At 38.7% G+C, this 22,437-nt stretch overlaps 1 protein-coding gene across 1 annotated transcript in view; it reads left to right on the plus strand.

The window, feature by feature from the left end:
* LOC104245270 (DNA polymerase epsilon catalytic subunit A-like) overlaps positions 1-22,437 on the plus strand; it is a 49,216-nt gene that overhangs the window by 813 nt on the left and 25,966 nt on the right. The window contains exons 4-24 of the mRNA XM_070162309.1: positions 15-110; positions 2,140-2,300; positions 2,503-2,591; positions 2,709-2,926; positions 3,280-3,366; positions 3,455-3,589; positions 4,181-4,303; positions 4,856-4,939; positions 6,931-7,095; positions 7,312-7,488; positions 16,820-16,933; positions 17,229-17,333; positions 18,902-19,020; positions 19,108-19,249; positions 19,334-19,428; positions 19,557-19,662; positions 19,767-19,846; positions 19,951-20,127; positions 20,335-20,422; positions 20,572-20,652; positions 20,846-20,989. Of these exons, the coding sequence (XP_070018410.1) occupies positions 15-110; positions 2,140-2,300; positions 2,503-2,591; positions 2,709-2,926; positions 3,280-3,366; positions 3,455-3,589; positions 4,181-4,303; positions 4,856-4,939; positions 6,931-7,095; positions 7,312-7,488; positions 16,820-16,933; positions 17,229-17,333; positions 18,902-19,020; positions 19,108-19,249; positions 19,334-19,428; positions 19,557-19,662; positions 19,767-19,846; positions 19,951-20,127; positions 20,335-20,422; positions 20,572-20,652; positions 20,846-20,989 (2,586 nt within the window). The remainder of the gene's footprint in view (positions 1-14; positions 111-2,139; positions 2,301-2,502; positions 2,592-2,708; positions 2,927-3,279; positions 3,367-3,454; positions 3,590-4,180; positions 4,304-4,855; positions 4,940-6,930; positions 7,096-7,311; positions 7,489-16,819; positions 16,934-17,228; positions 17,334-18,901; positions 19,021-19,107; positions 19,250-19,333; positions 19,429-19,556; positions 19,663-19,766; positions 19,847-19,950; positions 20,128-20,334; positions 20,423-20,571; positions 20,653-20,845; positions 20,990-22,437) is intronic.

A 22,437-nucleotide genomic window follows, 5' to 3' on the forward strand; every position in this document is an offset into this window, starting at 1 on the left:
CTTTTGTTTGACAGGATAAAATGGAAATGGATGTCGAGGCATATTTGAGAAGGCGATATGAATCTCAAATTGCAGACATTGAAATTTTAGAGAAAGAGGATCTTGATCTTGTAAGCCTCTCAACATCAAAGTTAGGATTTTCTTGTCTCACGAGTGCTCTCACTTTCAACATTTCCATGTTGATGGAGTGTAGAGTGTATATGAGTGAGATCTCCCCCCCCCCCCCCCCCCACTCACACAAAATAAAAAGATCTATTGGATGGGTAAAGTGCGCCCAGAAATGCAGCTGGCCCATAACTTAATTTTGCATTCTATCACTTCCCATTTCCTGTTACTAGAATATTTTGTCAGTGGAGTCATCAGTCATCATTGTTTGAGTGCTATGCACTAGAGAAAATGGGTCACATGTCTAGTCATGACGTGGCAAACTGGAGTCTGGAGATGTATATAGATTTAGGGAACTGGAACCACAGAAAAAATGCGGTGTTTTATGTTGTTATGTGTTTAAGCTTGTAAAACATGCTCAAACTGTTGGACTTTTTGAGCTCACTACAAAATTATACGCATCCCCCCTTGTAGTTATCTCACAGGCTACAACACATTCTTGCTGCTGAAATCAATATAGAACCTTTAACAATAAAAAAACATGCTCAAACTATTAGACTTGAATGATGCCGATACAATCTTATCAAGCTATATTTAGGTTTTTTTTGAACTTTGAAATTTGTTGGATATTTTGGTGTTTATTCATAAGTCGTAACTAACACTGTTAGAGAGGTGTTAGAAAATAATTTACTCCTCCACCCTCCATTTGGTATTTCCTTTTGGATTTACTAGGCAAGAGGAAACAGCTTAACAAGGAATTTAATGAAACCATTTACGTTGTCTCTGGTGAAATAAGCATGAGAATTAACTTATTACACTGTATGGAAAGAAAGAAATAAGAGGTGTTTTGAAGGCAAGAAGGAGCAGCTGCAGTCTGTGAAATATCATTGTTTGCATTATTTGTACTATCGGAAAGATAAAAATGTTGTCATGAATTTACATAACACGCTGGACACGCTAGACTGCTTAGGATTTTAATGTTTTTAAGCCAGCACTATCTCTGTATTTTCACAGTATCAAGCTGATACTGTTTTGATAAAATCTTCACCTTATCCTTAAAAAAAACACTAAAAAGGAACTTATATTCTAGCTTTCCCTGCCTTTTTTTTATTTAATGACAGAAAGTTGGTGGCATTGATTCTTCTACCACAAAAAAAGAAGAGTGTACAAGAGGCAATTGCATGGAGATGTATATATATTTTGATCACCACGGTTTCTGGGCCAGCTTGCACGCACCTGGACTAATTCCATGGGATACTTGTTACCTCCCGCTAACATAGGTCGTCGGGTAACTCTGTCCACCAAAGTTTGAACAGATTGGAAGAAATTACCTAGTGTTTTTGCCTCTGTTGGGATTTGAACCTGAGACTTCATCGTACTCAATCCACTTCATTGACCACTAGGCCACACCCTTGGATACAACTGCATGGAGATGTATATAAGTTGCCTTTAAACTGTTAATGAACTTAATTTAACTTTTATCCCATATATTAGTGTGCTTCCTTTTCAAGAAAGCTCGAAACACATAGCAATGTCCTACATTTTTGAGCTGCCGAGATTTTGCAGGAGGTTTAGAATTAGGTGTCAGCCTTTAGCTGCATTTCTACTAGCTTAAAAGCTCAACTTTTCTCCATGGATTACGAATGTATAAAATTTAGAGTTGTGTAATCTCAAGGAAACTTTAAATAGCTGGATAGTTTCTTAATATGGTTCAGTAAGCTGGGAAAGTAGGTCGGCATATGGCTCAAGTAAGAAGTAGATCTAGAGTGAATTGCACTTGTAAGGTCTGTGTATCTACATTGTATTGCTCCAGACATAGTCACCTAAAAAATGTTAAATGGCACATCACGAGGACAGGTTAAACAGCCTGGTTTAGTATTGATCCTGTGGTGAAAAAATTTCTAGCTATTGGCACTTCTACATTGTTGTTAAAAATTTCGGAATCTGTTTACTGTTTGTTCTGGTTCATACCTACACTGTTTATTTTTATGCCTTCAGTATCTCTTCTGATGATTTTTTTTTGTCTTTTTTCAGAAAAACCATCTATCTGGCCTACGCAGATCTTATTTAAAAATATCATTTGATACTGTCCAACAGTTGACGCACGTGAAGAGGGATCTAACACATATTGTTGAGAGAAACCAAACTAAGTTTGATACCATAGAAGCATATGAATCTATACTGACAGGGAAAAGGTACTCTCTGATATTCTGAAATAATATCTATTAGCCATAAATGTACATTCGTTAAATACATAACGAAGTTCACATACCTTTTGAATGATTATCAGTTGTTTTCAAAAGTTTTACATTTCCTTATTAATTGATACCAATCATTTCATTTACATTTTATTATGGTGGTACGTCAATCTTGAGGTGATTGTTTCCTGACATGCAGCAAGCAGCGAAGTCAAGATTTTATAGATTATATCACTGATCTACGTGAATATGATGTCCCGTACCATGTTCGCTATGCTATTGACAACGGTGATGTCCTTTCCAATGTTGTTCATTTTTCTGAAGTCTATTGGTCAACCCTTTTGTAATTTTTGGATTAACTGTTTTATGTGCTCTGATCTTAACGTTGAGATTTACATTTATTAGATGTTAGATGTGGCCAGTGGTACGATGTTAGTGTATCTAGTTCTGGGGTTATGTTAGAGAAGAGGACGGATCTCTTGCAGCGGGCTGAAGTTCATGTCTGTGCCTTTGATATCGAAACAACGAAGCTTCCTCTTAAGTTTCCTGATGCCGAATATGATTCCGTAATGATGATCTCATACATGGTTGATGGCCAAGGCTATCTCATTATTAACAGAGAGGTGCTCATTCTGTACTGCGTTTATGTAAACTTACATTTATTTTCTAATCCTTACTAAGTTTTTTGGATTTCGTTTTCCTACCCATTATAAGAATCTGAGACGTTACTAGTGATAGGCTTCATGATCTACGTGATTTCTTCAGGTCTTCTTCACTGTGTTTGTCCATTTAGGGTCTTAGCATAGATTATATAGCTGGTTGTTGTTAGTGGGACTCCTCCCTGGAGCGGCTCCCTAAGTAATGTCTAAAAAAATATGCTTATTTATTTTGGATATGTAGATTGATTATTACTTTATGCAATTATAACCTATTTGTTCTGATACCTTAAAAAGAACTAGTTCTTCTGAATTTCCAGTGTGTTGCGGAAGATATAGAGGATATAGAGTATACCCCAAAACCAGAGTATGAAGGGCACTTTAAAGTAACAAATGTGAAAAATGAGGTAATGGCTTTATCTGCAACTTTGTACGATGTAATCTTTGCGATTGAGAATCACAAGTCCACTATTGTACAACATTATTTTGTCACAGGAAGGGCTCCTTAGACACTGGTTTGCACATATGCAAGTGGTGAAACCCGGCATCTATGTAACATATAATGGTGACTTCTTTGATTGGCCATTTTTGGAGACAAGAGCAACTCATTATGGCTTGAGTATGAAGGATGTATGTAGCTCCTTACTCTTAGACTGTTTTATGTTAGTCCTCTCGAGTAATTTATCTTTGAGCATTTTTTCTCTCTTTTCCTTTTTATGAATGGTTCTCTGGAATGATGCTACTTTGTTATTTTTATTCCTGTCAGTATCTAAATAATATGACTGTTAATAAAGTCTAAGAAAATTTCCCGAAGTACCTAATTGAATATCTAACATTGCTCTCTGTCCCATATCAACTTCACAATAATATAATTTGTCTCTGTCTAGGGGCAAAGATATATGAATTGTTTCCTTTTCCGAGGCATTAGACAAGTACCTTTTGGCTCAGTATACCAATGCTGCCAAAAAATCTTTTGTTTTCTGATTTTTCTCTGAACTCTTGCAGCTTATTGCTGTAATTCCAACAATCATGTAGTTCATAAAGGTTGCAGGTTCTTGTTGTGTTATGTTGTTGAGAATAACTTGTAGAATCGTCATTTTCGAAATTAGTATTATTTTTCGTTTCTTTGCTTTTATGTTTTGTAGTTTCTCATATCTGGCTGACACCCATGATACACACAAATTCTTTTTAATTTATCACTGCACCTCTTTTGAGCTGCAGGAGCTTGGATTTTCTTGTGACAAGAATCAAGGGGAATGCCGTGCTAAATTTGCTTGCCATCTGGATTGTTTTGCTTGGGTCAAACGTGATAGTTATCTTCCTCAAGGAAGTCAGGGTCTGAAGGTGTATTTCGTAACTTCTTTTGGTATTTTTATTGCTTATGCACTCTTATTCTTCTTTTTCCCTGATTCCTTGTGATTTTACCTTTTACTGAAGATTTCATGTATTCCAGTAGGATCTTTCTTGTCTTCACACTAGTTCTCTGCCTTTTTTAGGGCTGCTGGTTAATAAAGTAATACTAAACTTTTATATTTTCTGTGAAATTCCACATATTTTTTGCCTAAAGAGTTCAAATCTGCTGAAAGTATTTCTCTTCTTTCATTATCTGCTTAGCTACGCTTGAAATTTATATGCTTGGAAAAATTCACTTTGGGCTGGAAGGTGGTTATTCCCTCTATAATCAGATTACATTTCTTTTTGCTTCTTCAGAATTACATAGGTTCCTACAGCACTTCCTTTTGAGGATAAATTTTTTGGAAATCCTTAGAAATCGCTTCATTTTCTTTTGCTCATGAAATTCCAGCATATTTGGATAAACTTTTATATTGTAACTATATCTGACTCGGCATTGTGATCTCCGATGTAAACTATTGCCATATTCCACTTCTAACTCAGGCTGTTACGAAGGCCAAGTTGGGTTACGATCCTCTAGAAGTTAATCCTGAGGATATGGTTCGCTTTGCAATGGAAAAACCGCAGGTATGAGCTACTTAAAATTGGTTTGTCTTAATAAGTTAACTTAAAAGATGATCTTTTGCTATAAAAGTGTTAAGACTTATGATTGATATACAGACCCGAGCTCCTGGTTGACAATTTATGATGGAAAATATATATGTATAGCTTCCATTATATATGGATTTCACAATCTTCATCAAATGTTCATTTGACTATACCAGTAGCCCGACCGGATCCAAGACTTGTGTATGAGCTTTAGCTTGCAAGTCCATTTAGTTTCCTTGCTGCATAAATGCATGCCTTTGAACTTTTCTCTAGTCCAAAGACTGCTCACTGTTAAAAGGGATGTTTATTTACTTCCAAATCATCACTGTTACCATTTTTGCACATTTCATGCTAGAATTTGTGGATTAATTTCTCTGGTTGCATGTGGTAGCTAAATTACCCGCTCTGATTTGAGGGTTGTGATCCATTTGTCTTCTTTCAATAGCATTTTGGAATTCTTACAAATGTCTTCATTAGCTTCGTCAGCATTCTTTCAGTACTACTATTAAGATGCATAGCCAGAATATATAAAGAATTGACCTTAGCAGATTCCTAGTACGAACTTCTGTTTGGCATTGCCAATTCTTTTGGAGTATTCATCCATGGAATTAGCGGCCAAGAGTAGAGCTCATTCCACAATTGTGCTTGTGTAACCCTGATTTCCGTTCTAGCTAATACTATTTCTTCCCCTCAAACAATTTTGATTTGCTGAGAAATATATGAGTGCTTAATCTGGTAAAGGAGAAACATATAGAGAAGTGGAATACATTCGTTGTCTTTTGCACTTCATTTACTGGAGGACGTAGAGGTTTGGAGACATGCCCTTGAGTCAAAAGGTTTCAGGTTGAGCAGGACGAAGACGGAATACCTCGAGTGCAAATTTGGGGCCGAGCCGACGGAAGCGGGAGTGGAAGTGAGGCTTGATTCTCAAGTCATCCCTAAGAGGGGTAGTTTCAAGTACCTTGGGTCAGTTATTCAGGGGACCGGGGAGATCGACGAGGATGTCACACACCGTATAGGGGTGGGGTGGATGAAGTGGAGGTTAGCGACGGGAGTCCTATGTGACAAGAAAGTGCCACCATTACTGAAAGGTAAATTTTATAGAGCAGTGGTTAGGCCTGCCATGTTGTATGAGACCGAGTGTTGGCCGGTTAAGAACTCACACATCCAGAAGATGAAAGTTGCAGAGATGAGGATGTTGAGGTAGATGTGTGGTCATACAAGGAGGGATAAGATTAGGAATGGAGATATTCGAGAGAAGGTGGGTGTGGCCCCCATGGAAGACAAGATGCGGGAAGCAAGACTCAGATGGTTCGGGCACATTCAGAGGAGGAACAATGATGCACCAGTGAGGAGGTGTGAGCGACTGGCTGTGGTGGGTACGAGGAGAGGTAGAGGGAGACCTAAGAAGTAGTGGGGAGAGGTGATCAGGCAAGACATGGCGCGACTTAGGGTTATTGAGGACATGGCCCTTAACAGGGAATTGTGGAGGTCGAGTATTAAGGTTGTAGGTTAGGGGGAAATTGTGAATATTTCTATAGCGCACTAGATTGAGACTAGCCAGTTAGGAGTTAGTCTTAGGATGCTACTGACCAGCTACTGATGATGGGCTTTATCTGTTGGTTATTAGTATACTTTACATCTTTCTCGTATTTCCTATATTTCTTATATTGCTGTTATTTTGTTATTTTATGGTATTTTATGTTATGCTATGGATTTTATGTTATTTTATTATGAGTCTATTGATAGTACTAATATATCGTCTCTTGTTGCTTTCTTGAGCGAGAGTCTCCTGGAAACAACCTCTCTGCCCCTCGGGGTAGAGGTAAGATCTGCGTACATATTACCCTCCCCAGACCCCACTTGTGGGATTATACTGGGTTGTTGTTGTTGTTGTTGTTGTTGTTGTTGTTACTGGAGGATGTACAGTCTAGATAACCTAACACTTGTTTGTTTAAATGGTTTTGCAGATGATGGCTTCATATTCTGTTTCAGATGCTGTTTCAACTTACTACTTGTATATGACTTATGTTCATCCCTTCATTTTCTCCCTTGCAACTATAATACCTATGCCGCCAGATGAAGTCTTGCGCAAAGGAAGTGGGACTTTGTGTGAAATGCTTCTTATGGTCCAGGTAGGTGGCCTTTAGAAGCCTTTTCCTGATTTCTTTTCTGGTTCTCTGTTAGTTCCTTGTTTATGATTTTTAGTTTCATGGTTGGTGCCTCTTCATTGTTTGAATTCATTTGACTTGGAAAAGAGGACAAAGAAAATCCCTACTCATGCATTCTGCTTTTCATCTGCATGGTAACTGTCTTATTTTGGTTTTCTTCTGCATTTCTCGTTCGTGCAGGCTTATAAGGCAAATGTTATCTGTCCAAACAAGCACCAGTCTGATCCAGAGAAGTTTTATGGTAGTCAACTCCTTGAGAGTGAGACTTATATTGGTGGTCATGTGGAATGCCTAGAAAGTGGTGTATTCAGATCTGACCTTCCAACTAGTTTTAAGCTCGACCCATCTGCCTATGAGGTAAACCATGTTGTAAAGATTTCTCTTCCTCCAGATTAGACAAATTTATGCCGCTACGACTTTATGACTTATTCTACTAGATACTATATTTCTTCACCATTTTAAATTATTACTATAATCACTTCTTTTACTAATATAACAATCTATGTAAGCTTTCTTTTTCTGTTAATCCTCCATGGATTTTGAAGTAGGTAATCTATTTCGGGACAAAGGAATAGAGGAGTTGTTCCTCCTCAAACCATCTATTCCTAGTTGATAATACTATAAACTTTTTGGCACTAAGCATGAAGCCTTGGCTTAATACATGGATGTCTGTTGATTGTATTTTCATGAATATTGACTTTGAAAGGAATAGTATATTTGCTCTCCAACTGCCTCTTCACAAACGTAACAAAATATCATAATGAGGTGAATATATTTCCATCTAGTCTAGCAGATTACTACTCTATGTTAAAGATGAACTAACATTAGCTTGGACGCTGTTGCCTGGGTTGTTTCTTTGAAGAAAATGTCTTTGTTGAGCTTTACTGTTAACGAAGCTAAGTATACAAACTTTAAGATCATGCTTAGAGTAGTCTAAGTTATCGTTTTTTTTAAGATTAAGATGTATGAATCTGAATACATATCATATTGTCTCTAAATCTAAACACGGGATAATTAAGAATCTTTGTTTCTCAGCCTATGAATGTGTATATTTATTTTTATTTAAAAATTAGTAATATAAAATTCAAAAAAATATTTACTCCCTCCGCTCCATATTATATGGGTATGACATAGTTTGACTGGCACGAAGTTTAAAAAAGAAAGACTTTTGCAACTTGTGGTGTAAAACAAGCCATAGACATTTGTATGGCTATAAATCTGTTTATTAAGCATAAGTGATAAATTTAACGTTAAATCGTTTCTAAATTTAGAAAGATGCCATTCTTTTTGGGACAAACCACATAAATTGGGGCAGTGGGAGTATTAATTATGATATCGACAAAGTGTTAGAGAAAATTTTAATTTACATAGCGCTGTAAAAAAATGTGTTTGATGAAGTATGCTCCAACGACAGTGTTGGAGGTGAGGTGGTTGGCGATGGTGGCAGGTGATGGTAGTGGTTGGTGGAGGTGCCCGATAGTGGTGGTTGTGAAATGGTGGTTGGTGGCGGTTGTGTGGTGATGGTGCAGTGGCGTTTGGTGGTGGCACTGCGATGGTAGTAGACAAAGTGGTAGTAAAGATCACCTTGGCAGGAATATTCAAATAAAAAATATTTTTAGACTATATACATAAGATAAAGTAGATTGGTGGTGAAGCGGCTATGAAGGCACATGTACACCTTCATTCCTCGTTGCGAATTAGCTGAAAAATGTTAAAAATGGATATTGGGAATGGAATAAGGATGTCTTTGGGAGGATAGAGCTGAAAATGAGGGAGCTATGGGAGGTGTAAAGAGTGGAAGGGGTGAGGGAGCTTGAGGAAAGGAAAAGGAAAGGAAAGGAAAAGGAAAGGGAAAGGGAAAGGGAAAGGGAAAGGGAAAGGGAAAGGGAGAGGAATGAGGAAATAACAGGAGAGCCAGCTTTGGTAGCAGCAGCGTAAGAGACTAGTTGAGGCAGATATTGAGGGCATTTCGATCAAAGGAGGATTCTATTACTAAATTCAATCATAGGGTAGCGGTTGTAAATAAAAGAAGAAGCTTATAGAGTCCTTATAAGTGGATGGGGTGGTTTTTGACGGAGAGGAGAAGGTAAAAGGGACACAACAATGGCATTTTTAATGTTTGTATATGGAGTAAGTGAGTTGGAGACTTAAATTGAGGGGATTATGTTCAACCAAATAGGCTAGGAGAAGAGAGAGAGAGTGGTTGGAAAGGGCTTTTGAGGAAGATGCGGTGAGGGGAAAGGTGGTTAGCTGTGCACGAGACAAGTCTACGGGGCATGATGGTTTTACACTTGCTCTCTAGTTTCTCCACAATGTTGGAGCACAATTAAGGAGGAGGTGCTAGAGACTATTGCTGCATTCCAAGAACTAGGACAATTTCAGAGAAAACATCAATGTAACATTTCCCGGCCGTCAACATCACCCTTTTTGTTAGTGCTCCTTAGAATGTGAACTGTTAATCTGTTAAAATATTAGAGATAGTGTTAACTGTTTGTCCTTGATAAGTTAAATATAAAATGTTGTTTGATGGAGCAGTATAGAGAGAGGAAGATGGATTTACATATGGTGTTCATCGACTTAGAGAAACTTACGATAAAGTGCCGAGGGAGCTACTGTGGAGATGTTTGGAGGCTAGAGGTATTCTTGTTGCATACATTAGGGCTATTAACGACATGTATGATGGTGCTAAGACTCGGGTGAGAACAGTAGGAGGGGACTTGTAACACTTCCCGGTTGTGATGGGTTGCATCAGGGGTCAACCCTTAGCCCATTTCTGTTTGCCCTGGCGATGACGTGTCACATTCAAGGGGAGGGGACGTGGTGCATGTTATTTGCTGATGACATTGTACTGATTGACAAGACGCGATGTGGTGTTAATGAGAGGTTAGAGATTTGGAGATAGACCCTGGAGTATAAAGGTTTCAAGTTGAGCAAGACCAAAACAGAATATTTGGAATGCAAGTTCAGTGGCGCGTCTCAGGAAGTGGACGAAGACGTGAGGCTTGATTCACAAGTCATTCCTAGGAAAGAAAGTTTCAAGTACCTTGGGTTTCTTTTATAAGAGAATGGGGAGATCAATGAGGATGTCACACACCGTATTGGGGCGGGATGGATAAAATGGAGGCTCGCTTCCGGTGTTCTGTGTGATAAGAATGTGCCACCAAAACTTAAAGGTAAGTTTTATAGAGCGATGGTCAGATCGACTATGTTGTATGGGGTGAAATGTTGGCCAGTCAAGAACTCCCATGAATAGAAGATGAAGGTGACTGAAATGAGGATGTTGAGATGGATGTGCGGTCATACCAAGTTAGATAAAATTAGAAGTGAAGTCATCTGGGAGAAGGTGGGTGTGGCCTATGTGGAGGACAAGATGCGGGAGGCGAGACTTAGATGGTTCGGGCATTTGAAGAGGAGAGGAACTGATGCTCCGGTGAAGAGGTGCGAGAGGTTGACTTTAAAGGGCCAACGAAGAGGTAGAGGCATGCGAAAAAATATTGGGAAGAGGTGATTAGGCGAGATATGACATTGCTCCAGCTTACTGAGGACATGAGTCATGACTATGAATAGAAATGTGTGGAGATTGAGAATAAAGGTAAACAGTTAGGTAGCCGAGTGTTGTCCTTGTTTGTGACAGTAGCTTTGATGCACCACTTAGTGTCTTTCGTGTATTTTCCTATTCCTAGACTTCTGTTATTACTTGTTGTTGTCTTTATTTCGGTTTTGTGATTGCATTACTTAGTGCTAGTATTGTATGTTTGCGTCGGTTGTCAGATCGGTTTACTTGTTATTGCCCCTCCCCTTTTCCCTTGCTGAGCCGATGGTCTACCGGAAATAGCGTCTCTGCCTTCTTAAAGGCAGGGGTAAGGTCTGCGTACACTGTATCCTCCCCAGGCCCCACTTGTGGGATTATACTGGGTATGTTGTTGTTGTTGTTGTTTGTCTCTCACCCTTACTAATTATTTGATATAGAACCTTATTGTTAGAGATAGCTATGTAAATGTTAGAGATAGCTATGTAATTGTCCCACATTGGAATAGTAGTATCCCCTTTGTATAGAGTAGCTATAAATAGTACTTCTTGTATTGCATCACACACAATAACAATATATCATATTTTCTCCCGTGCCTTCTCACATGGTATCAAAGCTATCGTGAGAGATTTATCGCTGTGCATAAATTCCAGCGATTCCGGGAAGTAAAATCGGTCACTGGAACCCTTTTTTTCCGGCGACTTTCAAAGTTGTTTTGCGTCTGCTTTGTCTCGGTCAATGTTGTGCACAAAATCCAACACTACCACAAGAGTAGTCATTGTACGGCGACCAAATCCCAGTGAAAATCTCCGGCGGTACTGTAGCTGTCCAAAGAAAATTTTCCGGCGAAGTTCCAACGTTGCGTGGGCCACCTTCCGGCCATTTTTTGCCGACGACTCTTCAGGACAGATTTTTTCCCTTGCAATTCCGAGCCTACCCATCCAGGTTACACCAAATTCCGACCATTTTTTTATTTTTCCGGCGTGAATAGTGATTTCAAAAAGTTGAGTTCCGGCCATTTTTTGAAAAAGTTCCTTCAGAACAGTTGGGTCTTCAGGTAATTCCGATCCTACCCCTACTGCTTTTATTTCATTCCGACCACTTTGAATATTTTCCGGCTGCAACAGTAACTTTCCAACTGCTACAGTAGTTTACTATTCTGGTTCAGTGTTCCTTACTCTATTTTCAGTGGATTATAGTTGATTATTTCTCTTATTTGGTAATAATTTACAAGATGTCTTTGGGAATTGATGTTTTTGGGTCTAAAAGCATGAGTTCTGGAAACTCTAATGTTATGATTACCTCGGAACCTTTAATGGGAGGTTCAAACTACTTAGCTTGGGCTTCATCTGTCGAGTTGTGGTGTAAAGGTCAAGGTGTGCAAGATCATCTGATTAAACAGTCTAGCGAAGGAGATGAAAAGGCGATAGCGCTTTGGGCAAAAATTGATGCTCAATTATGTAGCATCTTGTGGCGTTCTATTGATTCTAAGTTGATGCCTTTGTTTCGGCCATTCCAGACATGTTATTTGGTTTGGGCAAAGGCTCGTACGTTATACACTAATGATATATCTCGCTTCTATGATGTGATATCACGGATGACAAACTTAAAGAAGCAAGAATTAGATATGTCTACTTACTTGGGTCAGGTACAGGCAGTCATGGAGGAATTTGAGACATTGATGCCAGTTTCTGCTAGTGTGTCAAAACAACAAGAGCAGCGACAGAAAATGTTTCTAGTTCTTACACTCGCTGGACTTCCTCATGATCTTGATTCAGTACGAGACCAGATTTTGGCGAGTCCGACTGTCCCTACAGTTGATGAATTATTCTCTCGATTACTTCGCCTTGCTGCAGCACCAAGTCACCCAGTGATTTCATCACAGATACTTGATTCCTCTGTTCTTGCATCCCAGACAGTGGATGTTCGGGCATCTCAAGCTATGGAGAATAGACGAGGAGGCGGTCGTTTTGGGAGATCTAGACCCAAGTGTTCTTATTGTCACAAACTTGGACACACTCGCGAAATGTGTTATTCCTTAAATGGCCGTCCACCCAAAAATGCCTACGTTGCTCAGAGCGAGACTACAGGTAACCAGGGCTTTTCTGTATCTAAAGAAGAATATAATGAGCTCCTTCAGTATCGAGCAAGTAAGCAAACATCTCCACAAGTAGCCTCAGTTGCCCAGACTGACACTCCTATTGCTGGTAATTCTTTTGCTTGTGTTTCCCAGTCTAGTACTCTTGGACCATGGGTCATGGACTCAGGCGCTTCTGATCATATCTCTGGTAATAAATCACTTTTGTCGAATATTGTATATTCACAGTCTCTTCCTACTGTTACTTTAGCCAATGGATGTCAAACTAAGGCACAAGGAGTTGGACAAGCCAACCCATTGTCTTCTATCACCCTAGATTCCGTTCTTTATGTTCCTGGTTGTCCTTTTAGTCTTGCATCTGTTAGTCGTTTGACTCGTGCCCTCAATTGTGGTATATATTTTATTGATGATTCTTTTATTATGCAGGACCGCAGTACGGGACGGACAATTGGTACAGGTCGTGAATCAGAAGGTCTTTACTACCTTAACTCGCTCAGTCCTTCCACAACATGTCTAGTTACAGATCCTCCAGATCTAATCCACAGACGTTTAGGACATCCGAGTTTATCCAAACTTCAAAAGATGGTGCCTAGTTTATCCAGTTTGTCTAGATTAGATTGTGAGTCGTGTCAGCTTGGGAAACATACCCGAGCTTCCTTTACGCGTAGTGTTGAGAGTCATGCAGAGTCTGTTTTCTCCTTGGTTCATTCTGATATATGGGGTCCTAGTAGAGTCAGTTCAACCTTGGGATTTCGTTATTTTGTTAGCTTTATTGATGATTACTCAAGATGTACTTGGCTTTTCTTAATGAAAGATCGTTCTGAGTTATTCTCTATATTCCAGAGTTTTTGTGCTGAAATCAAAAACCAATTTGGTGTCTCTATCCGCATTTTTCGCAGTGATAATGCCTTAGAATATGTATCTTCTCAGTTTCAGCAGTTTATGTCTTCTCATGGAATTATTCATCAGACATCTTGTCCTTATACCCCTCAGCAAAATGGGGTTGCAGAAAGAAAGAATAGGCACCTTATTGAGACTGCTCGCACACTTCTAATTGAGTCTCGTGTTCCGCTGCGTTTTTGGGGCGATGCAGTTCTCACAGCTTGTTATTTGATTAATAGGATGCCTTCATCTCCCATCAAGGGTCAGATTCCACATTCAATATTGTTTCCCCAGTCAGCCTTATACCCTCTTCCACCTCGGGTTTTTGGGAGCACATGTTTTGTTCATAACTTAGCCCCGGGGAAAGATAAGTTAGCTCCTCGTGCTCTCAAGTGTGTCTTCCTTGGTTATTCTCGTGTTCAGAAGGGATATCGTTGTTATTCACCTGATCTTCATAGGTACCTTATGTCAGCTGACGTCACATTTTTCGAGTCTAAACCTTTCTTCACAACTGATGTCACTTCTGCTGACCACCATGACATATCTGAGGTCTTACCTATACCGACTTTTGAGGAGTTTAGTAATCCTCCTCCACCTTCAACCACAGAGGTTTCACCCATACCAACTTTTGAGGAGTCCAGTGTTATCCCTCCTAGTTCCCCAGCCACAGGAACACCACTCTTGACTTATCATCGTCGTTCGCGCCCTACATCAGGCCCATCTGGTTCTCGTCCTGCACCTGACACGGCTCCTACTGCGGATCCTGCTCCTAGTACACCGATTGCACTTCGAAAAGGTATACGGACCACACTAAACCCTAATCCTCATTATGTTGGTTTGAGTTATCATCGTCTGTCATCTCCCCATTATGCTTTTATATCTTCATTGTCCTCGGTTTCCATCCCTAAGTCTACAGGTGAAGCATTGTCTCATCCAGGATGGCGACAGGCTATGAGTGACGAGATGTCTGCTTTACATACAAGTGGTACATGGGAGCTTGTTCCTCTTCCTTCAGGTAAATCTACCGTTGGTTGTCGTTGGGTTTATGCAGTCAAAGTTGGTCCCGATGGCCAGATTGATCGACTTAAGGCACGTCTTGTTGCCAAAGGATACACTCAAATATTTGGGCTAGATTACAGTGATACCTTCTCTCCAGTGGCTAAAGTGGCATCAGTTCGCCTTTTTCTATCCATGGCTGCAGTTCGTCATTGGCCCCTCTATCAGTTGGACATTAAGAATGCCTTTCTTCATGGTGATCTTGAGGATGAGGTTTATATGGAGCAACCACCTGGTTTTATTGCTCAGGGGGAGTCTCGTGGCCTTGTATGTCGCTTGCGTCGGTCACTTTATGGTCTAAAGCAGTCTCCTCGAGCCTGGTTTGGTAAGTTCAGCACGGTTATCCAGGAGTTTGGCATGACTCGTAGTGAAGCTGATCACTCTGTGTTTTATTGCCACTCTGCTTCAAGTCTATGTATTTATCTGGTAGTCTATGTTGATGATATTGTTATTACGGGCAATGATCAGGATGGTATTACTAATCTGAAGCAACATCTCTTCCAACACTTTCAAACTAAGGATCTAGGCAGATTGAAGTACTTTCTAGGTATTGAGGTTGCTCAATCTAGCTCATGTATTGTTATTTCTCAAAGGAAATATGTGTTAGACATTCTTGAGGAAACACGGATGACAGGTTGCAGACCTGTTGACACGCTGATGGATCCGAATTCTAAACTTCTGCCTGGACAGGGGAGCCGCTTAGCGATCCTGCAAGCTATAGGCAGCTGGTTGGTAAATTAAATTATCTCACAGTGACTAGGCCCGACATTTCTTATCCTGTGAGTGTTGTAAGTCAGTTTATGAATTCTCCCTGTGATAGTCATTGGGATGCAGTTGTCCGCATTATCCGGTATATAAAATCGGCTCCAGGTAAAGGATTACTGTTTGAGGATCGAGGTCATGAGCAGATCGTTGGGTACTCGGATGCTGATTGGGCAGGATCACCTTCTGATAGACGTTCTACGTCTGGATATTGTGTTTTAGTAGGAGGAAATTTGGTGTCCTGGAAAAGTAAGAAACAGAATGTAGTTGCTCGGTCTAGTGCAGAAGCAGAATACCGAGCAATGGCTATGGCAACATGTGAACTAGTCTGGACCAAACAATTGCTCAAGGAGTTGAAATTTGGTGAAATCAGTCGGATGGAACTTGTGTGCGATAATCAAGCTGCACTTCATATTGCATCAAATCCGGTGTTTCATGAGAGAACTAAACACATTGAGATTGATTGTCACTTCGTCAGAGAAAAGATACTCTCAGGAGATATTACTACGAAGTTTGTGAGATCGAATGATCAACTTGCAGATATTTTCACCAAGTCCCTCACTAGTCCTCGCATTGATTATATATGTAACAAGCTCGGTACATATGATTTATATGCTCCGGCTTGAGGGGAGTGTTAGAGATAGCTATGTAAATGTTAGAGATAGCTATGTAATTGTCCCACATTGGAATAGGAGTAGTATCCCCTTTGTATAAAGTAGCTATAAATAGTACCTCTTGTATTGCATCACACACAATATCAATATATCATATTTTCTCCCGTGCCTTCTCACGCTTATAATGAGCACATCTAATAAGTTCTTTTCGTCCCAATTTTTATGTTCTTGGTTGCCTTTCATGGAGCTCAGCAGTTTAATGTTTTTGTGAAGTATTAGATTTGAGTTTGATGGTTAGTTGTGAAAATGGTGGTTGGAAAATGTATAAAGGCTATAAAGATGCCAGATGGAATGAGAGTACATGTTAATTTTACTATTTTGAATCACAAAATTTGTCATTTAAATGACCAAGCGTATGACCTTCTTGCTTAAATGACAATTTTATTTTTCCATCTCAAAAAAAGATTTTTTGTCATTTAAGCAAGGAGGTCATACGCTTGGGAATAGACTAAACCACAAATGCAGGGTAGCGAGTCAGACAGAGAGTACAATAGATATCTCATAATTCATTATCAACTACTCAGGAATTGGCTGTATTCTTGTTGTGTACACTAACTACATCCTATATTCTTTGAAGACTTGCCTTTTAAAATCTTTGGTGTATATTGTAGTTAGCTTTTGATACTTCCGAGGGCTCTTCTATTCCATTGTACTAATGACTAACATTAAGTTTCTCAACTTCTCCAGCTATTGATCAACAACCTTGATAGAGATCTGCAGTATGCCATTGTAGTTGAGGGGAAGATGGATTTGGAATCTGTCATAAATTATGATGAAGTGAAGAATGCCGTTATGGAAAAGGTAATGTGTCCTTTGTTTTTCATTTTTAATAGTTTTGGCTGAGTTGAGGCATTCAGCCATCTTTATGTGTCTTTTATCTGCCACATGAGAGATTTGACAAGTATTCTCCTGGCACCGAAGGCCATATCCGACATGAGTGGGATTTGGTGTCTTGGAAGTTCGAGATTTCCTTTTTGTTTTCCTCTTATTGCGTTACTTAATAATCTGAGAAAACCCTTTAGATGTATGCTGAATCTTTATCTCCTCTCAGACCATTTTTTTTAAAATCATAACCGTCTTAACCATCTAAGTGCAGTTAATGAGATTGCGAGATAATCCTTTAACGGAAGAATGTCCCCTCATATATCACCTTGATGTCGCTGCAATGTATCCAAACATCATATTGACAAATAGGCTTCAGGTATGTCAGTTTTCATTTCATTTTGTGAAGAATGTTCTTCTCTGGCGTGTTAGTGCACATGACTTTTGTTACTTTCTTTTGCCCATATTGAATGAATTCTTTTTCCTGTTCTGAAAGCTTAGATAAGTTGGAAGTCTGTCTTTCAGTTTTAAATGGAGGAAATTGTGGGCCAACAAGTTATTTTTGTATGTGTATATTTTAGGAATTTGATAAGGTAAAAAGAATTCCCAGACCCCATACTGTGGGAATACACACACTGGGTTTGTTGTTGTTGTTTTTGCTAAAGTAAAATGAATTTGGACGAGGGTAAAACACACTTTAGATTTTTTTCTCTTATTGAAAAGTATATGTTAAAATTTATTTTAGGGAAGTGGACATATCTTAAAGAATTTCCCAGAGGGAGGTTAACAGTCAATTCAGAACAGAGGGAGTAGTTTTTGCCAATTTGTTCACTACCTACCAAATGTCAAGACAAATACTATATCCTTTTTTTGGACAAGGTAAATAATTTTACTAATGGTGGGGAGGCCCCCGTATACTAGCTGTATGGCAAAAATAAATTTTCTTTTAACGTCTTTGTTTGTCTGGAATGCAAAGAAAACTTTGCTACAGATGATGTTTATCACAAGTGATGCCTCTGTTTCGAACTGGAACCTTGTGTACTTGCTTCTGGTTCTAAGATAAACTTTGGTTTGCCGCATAGGGCAGCACAATAATTTGACTACTAAAGCAGTACTATCTCTGTGCGGTTAACTATGCTGATGTGGAACATATTGACATTAATATTTCAAACTACACTCCAGTAGCTGGAATAAACAGGTGAGAATTGGGTAGTAAGGAAAGAACAATTAAGGACTAGCAATACATGATGCTAGATATTGAAGACTAGTAGGGTTTTGTTGACTGCTTAATGCTTATCTTGCATGACTTTTAAACCTTTTAATTTTTCTTGTTGCGTTCTGCTTTAAAGTCAGCACCTTGGTCTTTGGTGATTAATTTCTTGTAATTGGGGATAGTTGCACACTACCTTGTCTAAAGGACCTGCTTAAAACTGGATATTTGCAACAATCTTGGGATGGAGATAACTCACATGCTAGTCATTAGAACAGTAACTAAGGGCATTCTGGACCACCAAACTTTGAAAGAATAGAATCTTAAGAATATAATTATCTGTCAATGAGAGTTTCTAGAGGAGACAAGGCAGAAGACAGGGTATGAGTAATAAAAGTTTCAATCAGAGACTCGCTAAAAGAATGTGAATCATTTAAATAGTAGATTCTGAGGGGCATACTTCACACAAAACAATCATATGTGGAGTCGATTAGAATGAAATATCTATTTCTTCTACTTCTTTACCCTTCATGTGGATCTTTTATAGCTGGCACCCAATCGACCCTCAAAACATCAAGTGCTGAACAGCTGGCACATACTGACTGTTACTTCTGTTTCCTCCCCTAATGGATGAGGAACTTGATGTTGGGGGCATTGCATCTCTTTGTTGTGCATGTAGTTTGCATTTTATATTTGGTAACCATTTTAAATTAACTTTAGTTACTTGATTCCATCAGCCACCATCAATAGTTTCAGATGAGATATGCACTGCATGCGACTTTAATCGTCCTGGCAAAAAGTGTCTCCGGAAGCTTGAATGGGTTTGGCGTGGTGAAACGTACATGGCAAAGAGAAGGTAAACTTTTTAGTCATCTATTACAAAATAGGCAACTTTATATGGATTGCTACTGAAATTTGAAAATTTGTTTATACCAAATATCAGTGATTATTACCACATAAAGAGGCAGCTCGAGTCTGAACTTGTCGAAGTAGGAGATGGTCAACGATCACAGTCTTTTCTTGATTTGCCTAAAGCAGATCAACAAGCAAAGCTGAAGGACCGTTTAAAGAAATATTGTCAAAAGGTAAGTGCTGAGTTTGGTGTGCGATCTTCCTTTCACTTCCTTTTCTAGCACAATTGAATGGTACATTTCGTTCTATTTTCTTAGGCATATAAAAGAGTCCTGGAAAAGCCGGTCACAGAACTTCGAGAAGCAGGGATCTGCATGCGAGAAAATCCTTTCTATGTTGACACTGTACGGAGGTAAGACCTGGTTATGTATCGTTTGTTCATCTATAGTATTTTGATTTGCTGTACTATGACACCATCAGTTTGGAATTTTTCAGCTGTTCCCAAGTTTTCTCATATGAAGTTTTGTTTTCTGTTAAAAGTTTCCGAGATAGGCGATATGAATACAAAGGGCTTAATAAAGCTTGGAAGGGTAAGCTGTCCGAAGCAAAGGCTAGTGGAAATTCCATAAAAATTCAAGAAGCACAGGTGCATTCATGTGTCTTTCTACTAGTTGAGCTCACTCTGGTTTTGATGAGTATAAATAATGTCATATATCGCTAATCGATCTACATTTTCATTGATTTTCACAGGACATGGTAGTTCTGTACGATTCATTGCAGCTGGCTCATAAATGCATTTTGAATTCCTTTTATGGTTATGTCATGCGAAAGTATGTTTATTTGCTATTTCTCAGCACACTGTCCTGTGCTGTTCTATGTAGCAATGTATATCTTCAGGCAATGTCACTACCAAGTTTCCTTTCCCCTTCTTCAGGGGTGCAAGATGGTACTCAATGGAGATGGCTGGAGTTGTTACGTATACGGGCGCAAAAATCATTCAGAATGCTCGGTTATTGGTTGAAAAAATTGGAAAACCCCTCGAATTAGACACAGATGGTATCTGGTGTGCATTACCAGGCTCTTTTCCTGAGAATTATACATTCAAGACAAAGTATGAATTAGTTCTTAAGATGCATTGTTTTTTCAAGTGTTATTGCTATCACCCTTTCTTCTATTCTTGTAAGTTGTAATCCGTGGGTATATATTTATTTTCGAAGAAAAATTCTTTTTTTGTAAAGGTTTATCCTTTATATTAAGAATGGTAACTTTTCTCTGTTGTGATACTGGATATCATGATGATTATGGATATGTATTTCAGAGATCCAAAAAAGAAGCTGGCGATCTCCTATCCTTGTGTTATGCTGAATGTTGATGTGGCAAGAAACAACACCAATGATCAGTACCAGGTTAGAGGGGACACTGGTCCTGTACTTTGCTTGTTTCACTTTCAGATGGTTCTTGCATGACTGTTATTACTTGTGTTGTAACCTTAAAGAAACTAGAAACATCGTTTTCTACTGTATAAAAGAAACTATTGTGTTCTTCCATTTTTCAGACTCTGAAGGACCCCATCAATAAGACGTATACAACACACAGTGAATGCTCAATTGAGTTTGAAGTCGATGGACCATATAAGGTGAAGCACAAACACCTAGCACGTATCTTTAAACAAACTTCAGTGTTCATTTTGTCATCCCTTTTTGGAACTTTCTGCTGTTTAATAAGGCATGATAACTCACTAGAACATAAACTTACCAATTTCAAAAAAGAAAAAACTAAGGCATGATAACTATGTTGATCATCCTTCTAATTTGTTCTTCTGCAAGTAGGCAATGATTCTTCCTGCTTCCAAGGAAGAAGGTATTCTGATTAAGAAGCGCTATGCAGTTTTCAACGATGATGGTACGCTTGCTGAGCTTAAAGGTTTTGAGATTAAACGTAGAGGTGAGCTAAAGCTCATCAAAGTTTTCCAGGTACTCTCTTCATTTGTTGAATACCCAACTTATCCTTTTCTTTCGAGTAAAAGTTGTTTCTTCTTCTCTTATATACTTTCTGAAATCGTTTCCTCAGTTATTGTGTCCATTCACTTGTCACCAATTGCTGTAAAAAAGAAAGAGCAATATCCAGCCTTAATGTTGTTTTAGTTTCTGATTCCAGCCATTTCCTGATTCAGCATAGATTCCATTTTCTTTTGTTGTTATGTCGCAGCTGTCAGATTCTGAGACCCTTTACCATACATATATTTGAATCTGATAGATCTGTTCATCTAGAGCAATATTAAATAGTTCGGTTTGCGGAATGATAAGGGGACATCATTTTCTCCTTGTTTTAACATGTAGAATACTTGGAGTAGGCTTCTTTAAATGATACCACCAGGATATTTGAGAAACTCATCTAAAATGTAGTTCTTTTTTTTTTTCTTTTTGAAATTCAGAGGAACTTTAAGATATAAAACGGGTCAGCAATCAATGTTCAGTGTTTGGGAAAATGGTGTAGTAATATGCAAATTGTGACTTTCTCAGTTATTCTCTGGCAAAATGTTTTCTAACAGTTGATGAGACAAATATCTAGGTAACTCAACTTGCTAATTTATAGAACCCCATACCAGAGTACTGTTTCTCAAAATGACTTTACCGTATGCATTTGTAGGGGTAACATATGGTAATCTTGATTTCGAGTAGCTCATATTAAACGTTTTGACCATGGTCTATATCAACTACCAATTGGTACAATGTGTACTCCCGATGTAGTTCTTTCCCTAGTTGACTTATTTGTTATGGCAAATCTTGTGACGTCTTGGGTTTTTCTTTTTTGTGCTCAAAATTAGGATCCACAAGGACTCTAATTCCAGTCTTTTCTTATATAGAAGTCCTAGGCTATACCATGTTAGATAAATGAGTGACTTTAGATGTTGAGAAGAAAAGTAACAAAGAAAAACTAGTTAAAATTGATCTTTTCTACTGTACTAAGAATTCATGTCTGCTGGTTGTTTACATCTAAAATTGTGTGATTCTTTCACATTGCCTTGTGGGTTAGTATTCTTAGGCATTGGTATTCCCATTGCTTGGTATTAGATGTTGTTAAATTCAAGAAGAAGAAGAAGACTTCTCTGTATTTCTTGTGTATTTTACATCTCACCTCAAACATGTCTTTATGCAGAAGTCCTAAACTATTCTAGGAAATAAAATAAAAGTGAATAATGACAGAATATTCAGTTAAGCTAATTATGATACAATCTTCCTACAATCAAGCTATTAATTAAAATATGATTCTTATCCTACAATTAAGCTGGTCAACACGCCCCCTCAAGTTGATGCAAAGATGTCGCACATGCCCAACTTGCAAAGCAGTGTATGGAAAGTTAGTTTGTTGAGACCTTTGGTAAGCACATCAGCTAGCTGTTTTTCTTATGACATATGAC

The sequence above is a fragment of the Nicotiana sylvestris genome, chromosome 11, assembly GCF_000393655.2.
Source record: "Nicotiana sylvestris chromosome 11, ASM39365v2, whole genome shotgun sequence".
NCBI classification, from domain to species: domain Eukaryota; kingdom Viridiplantae; phylum Streptophyta; class Magnoliopsida; order Solanales; family Solanaceae; genus Nicotiana; species Nicotiana sylvestris.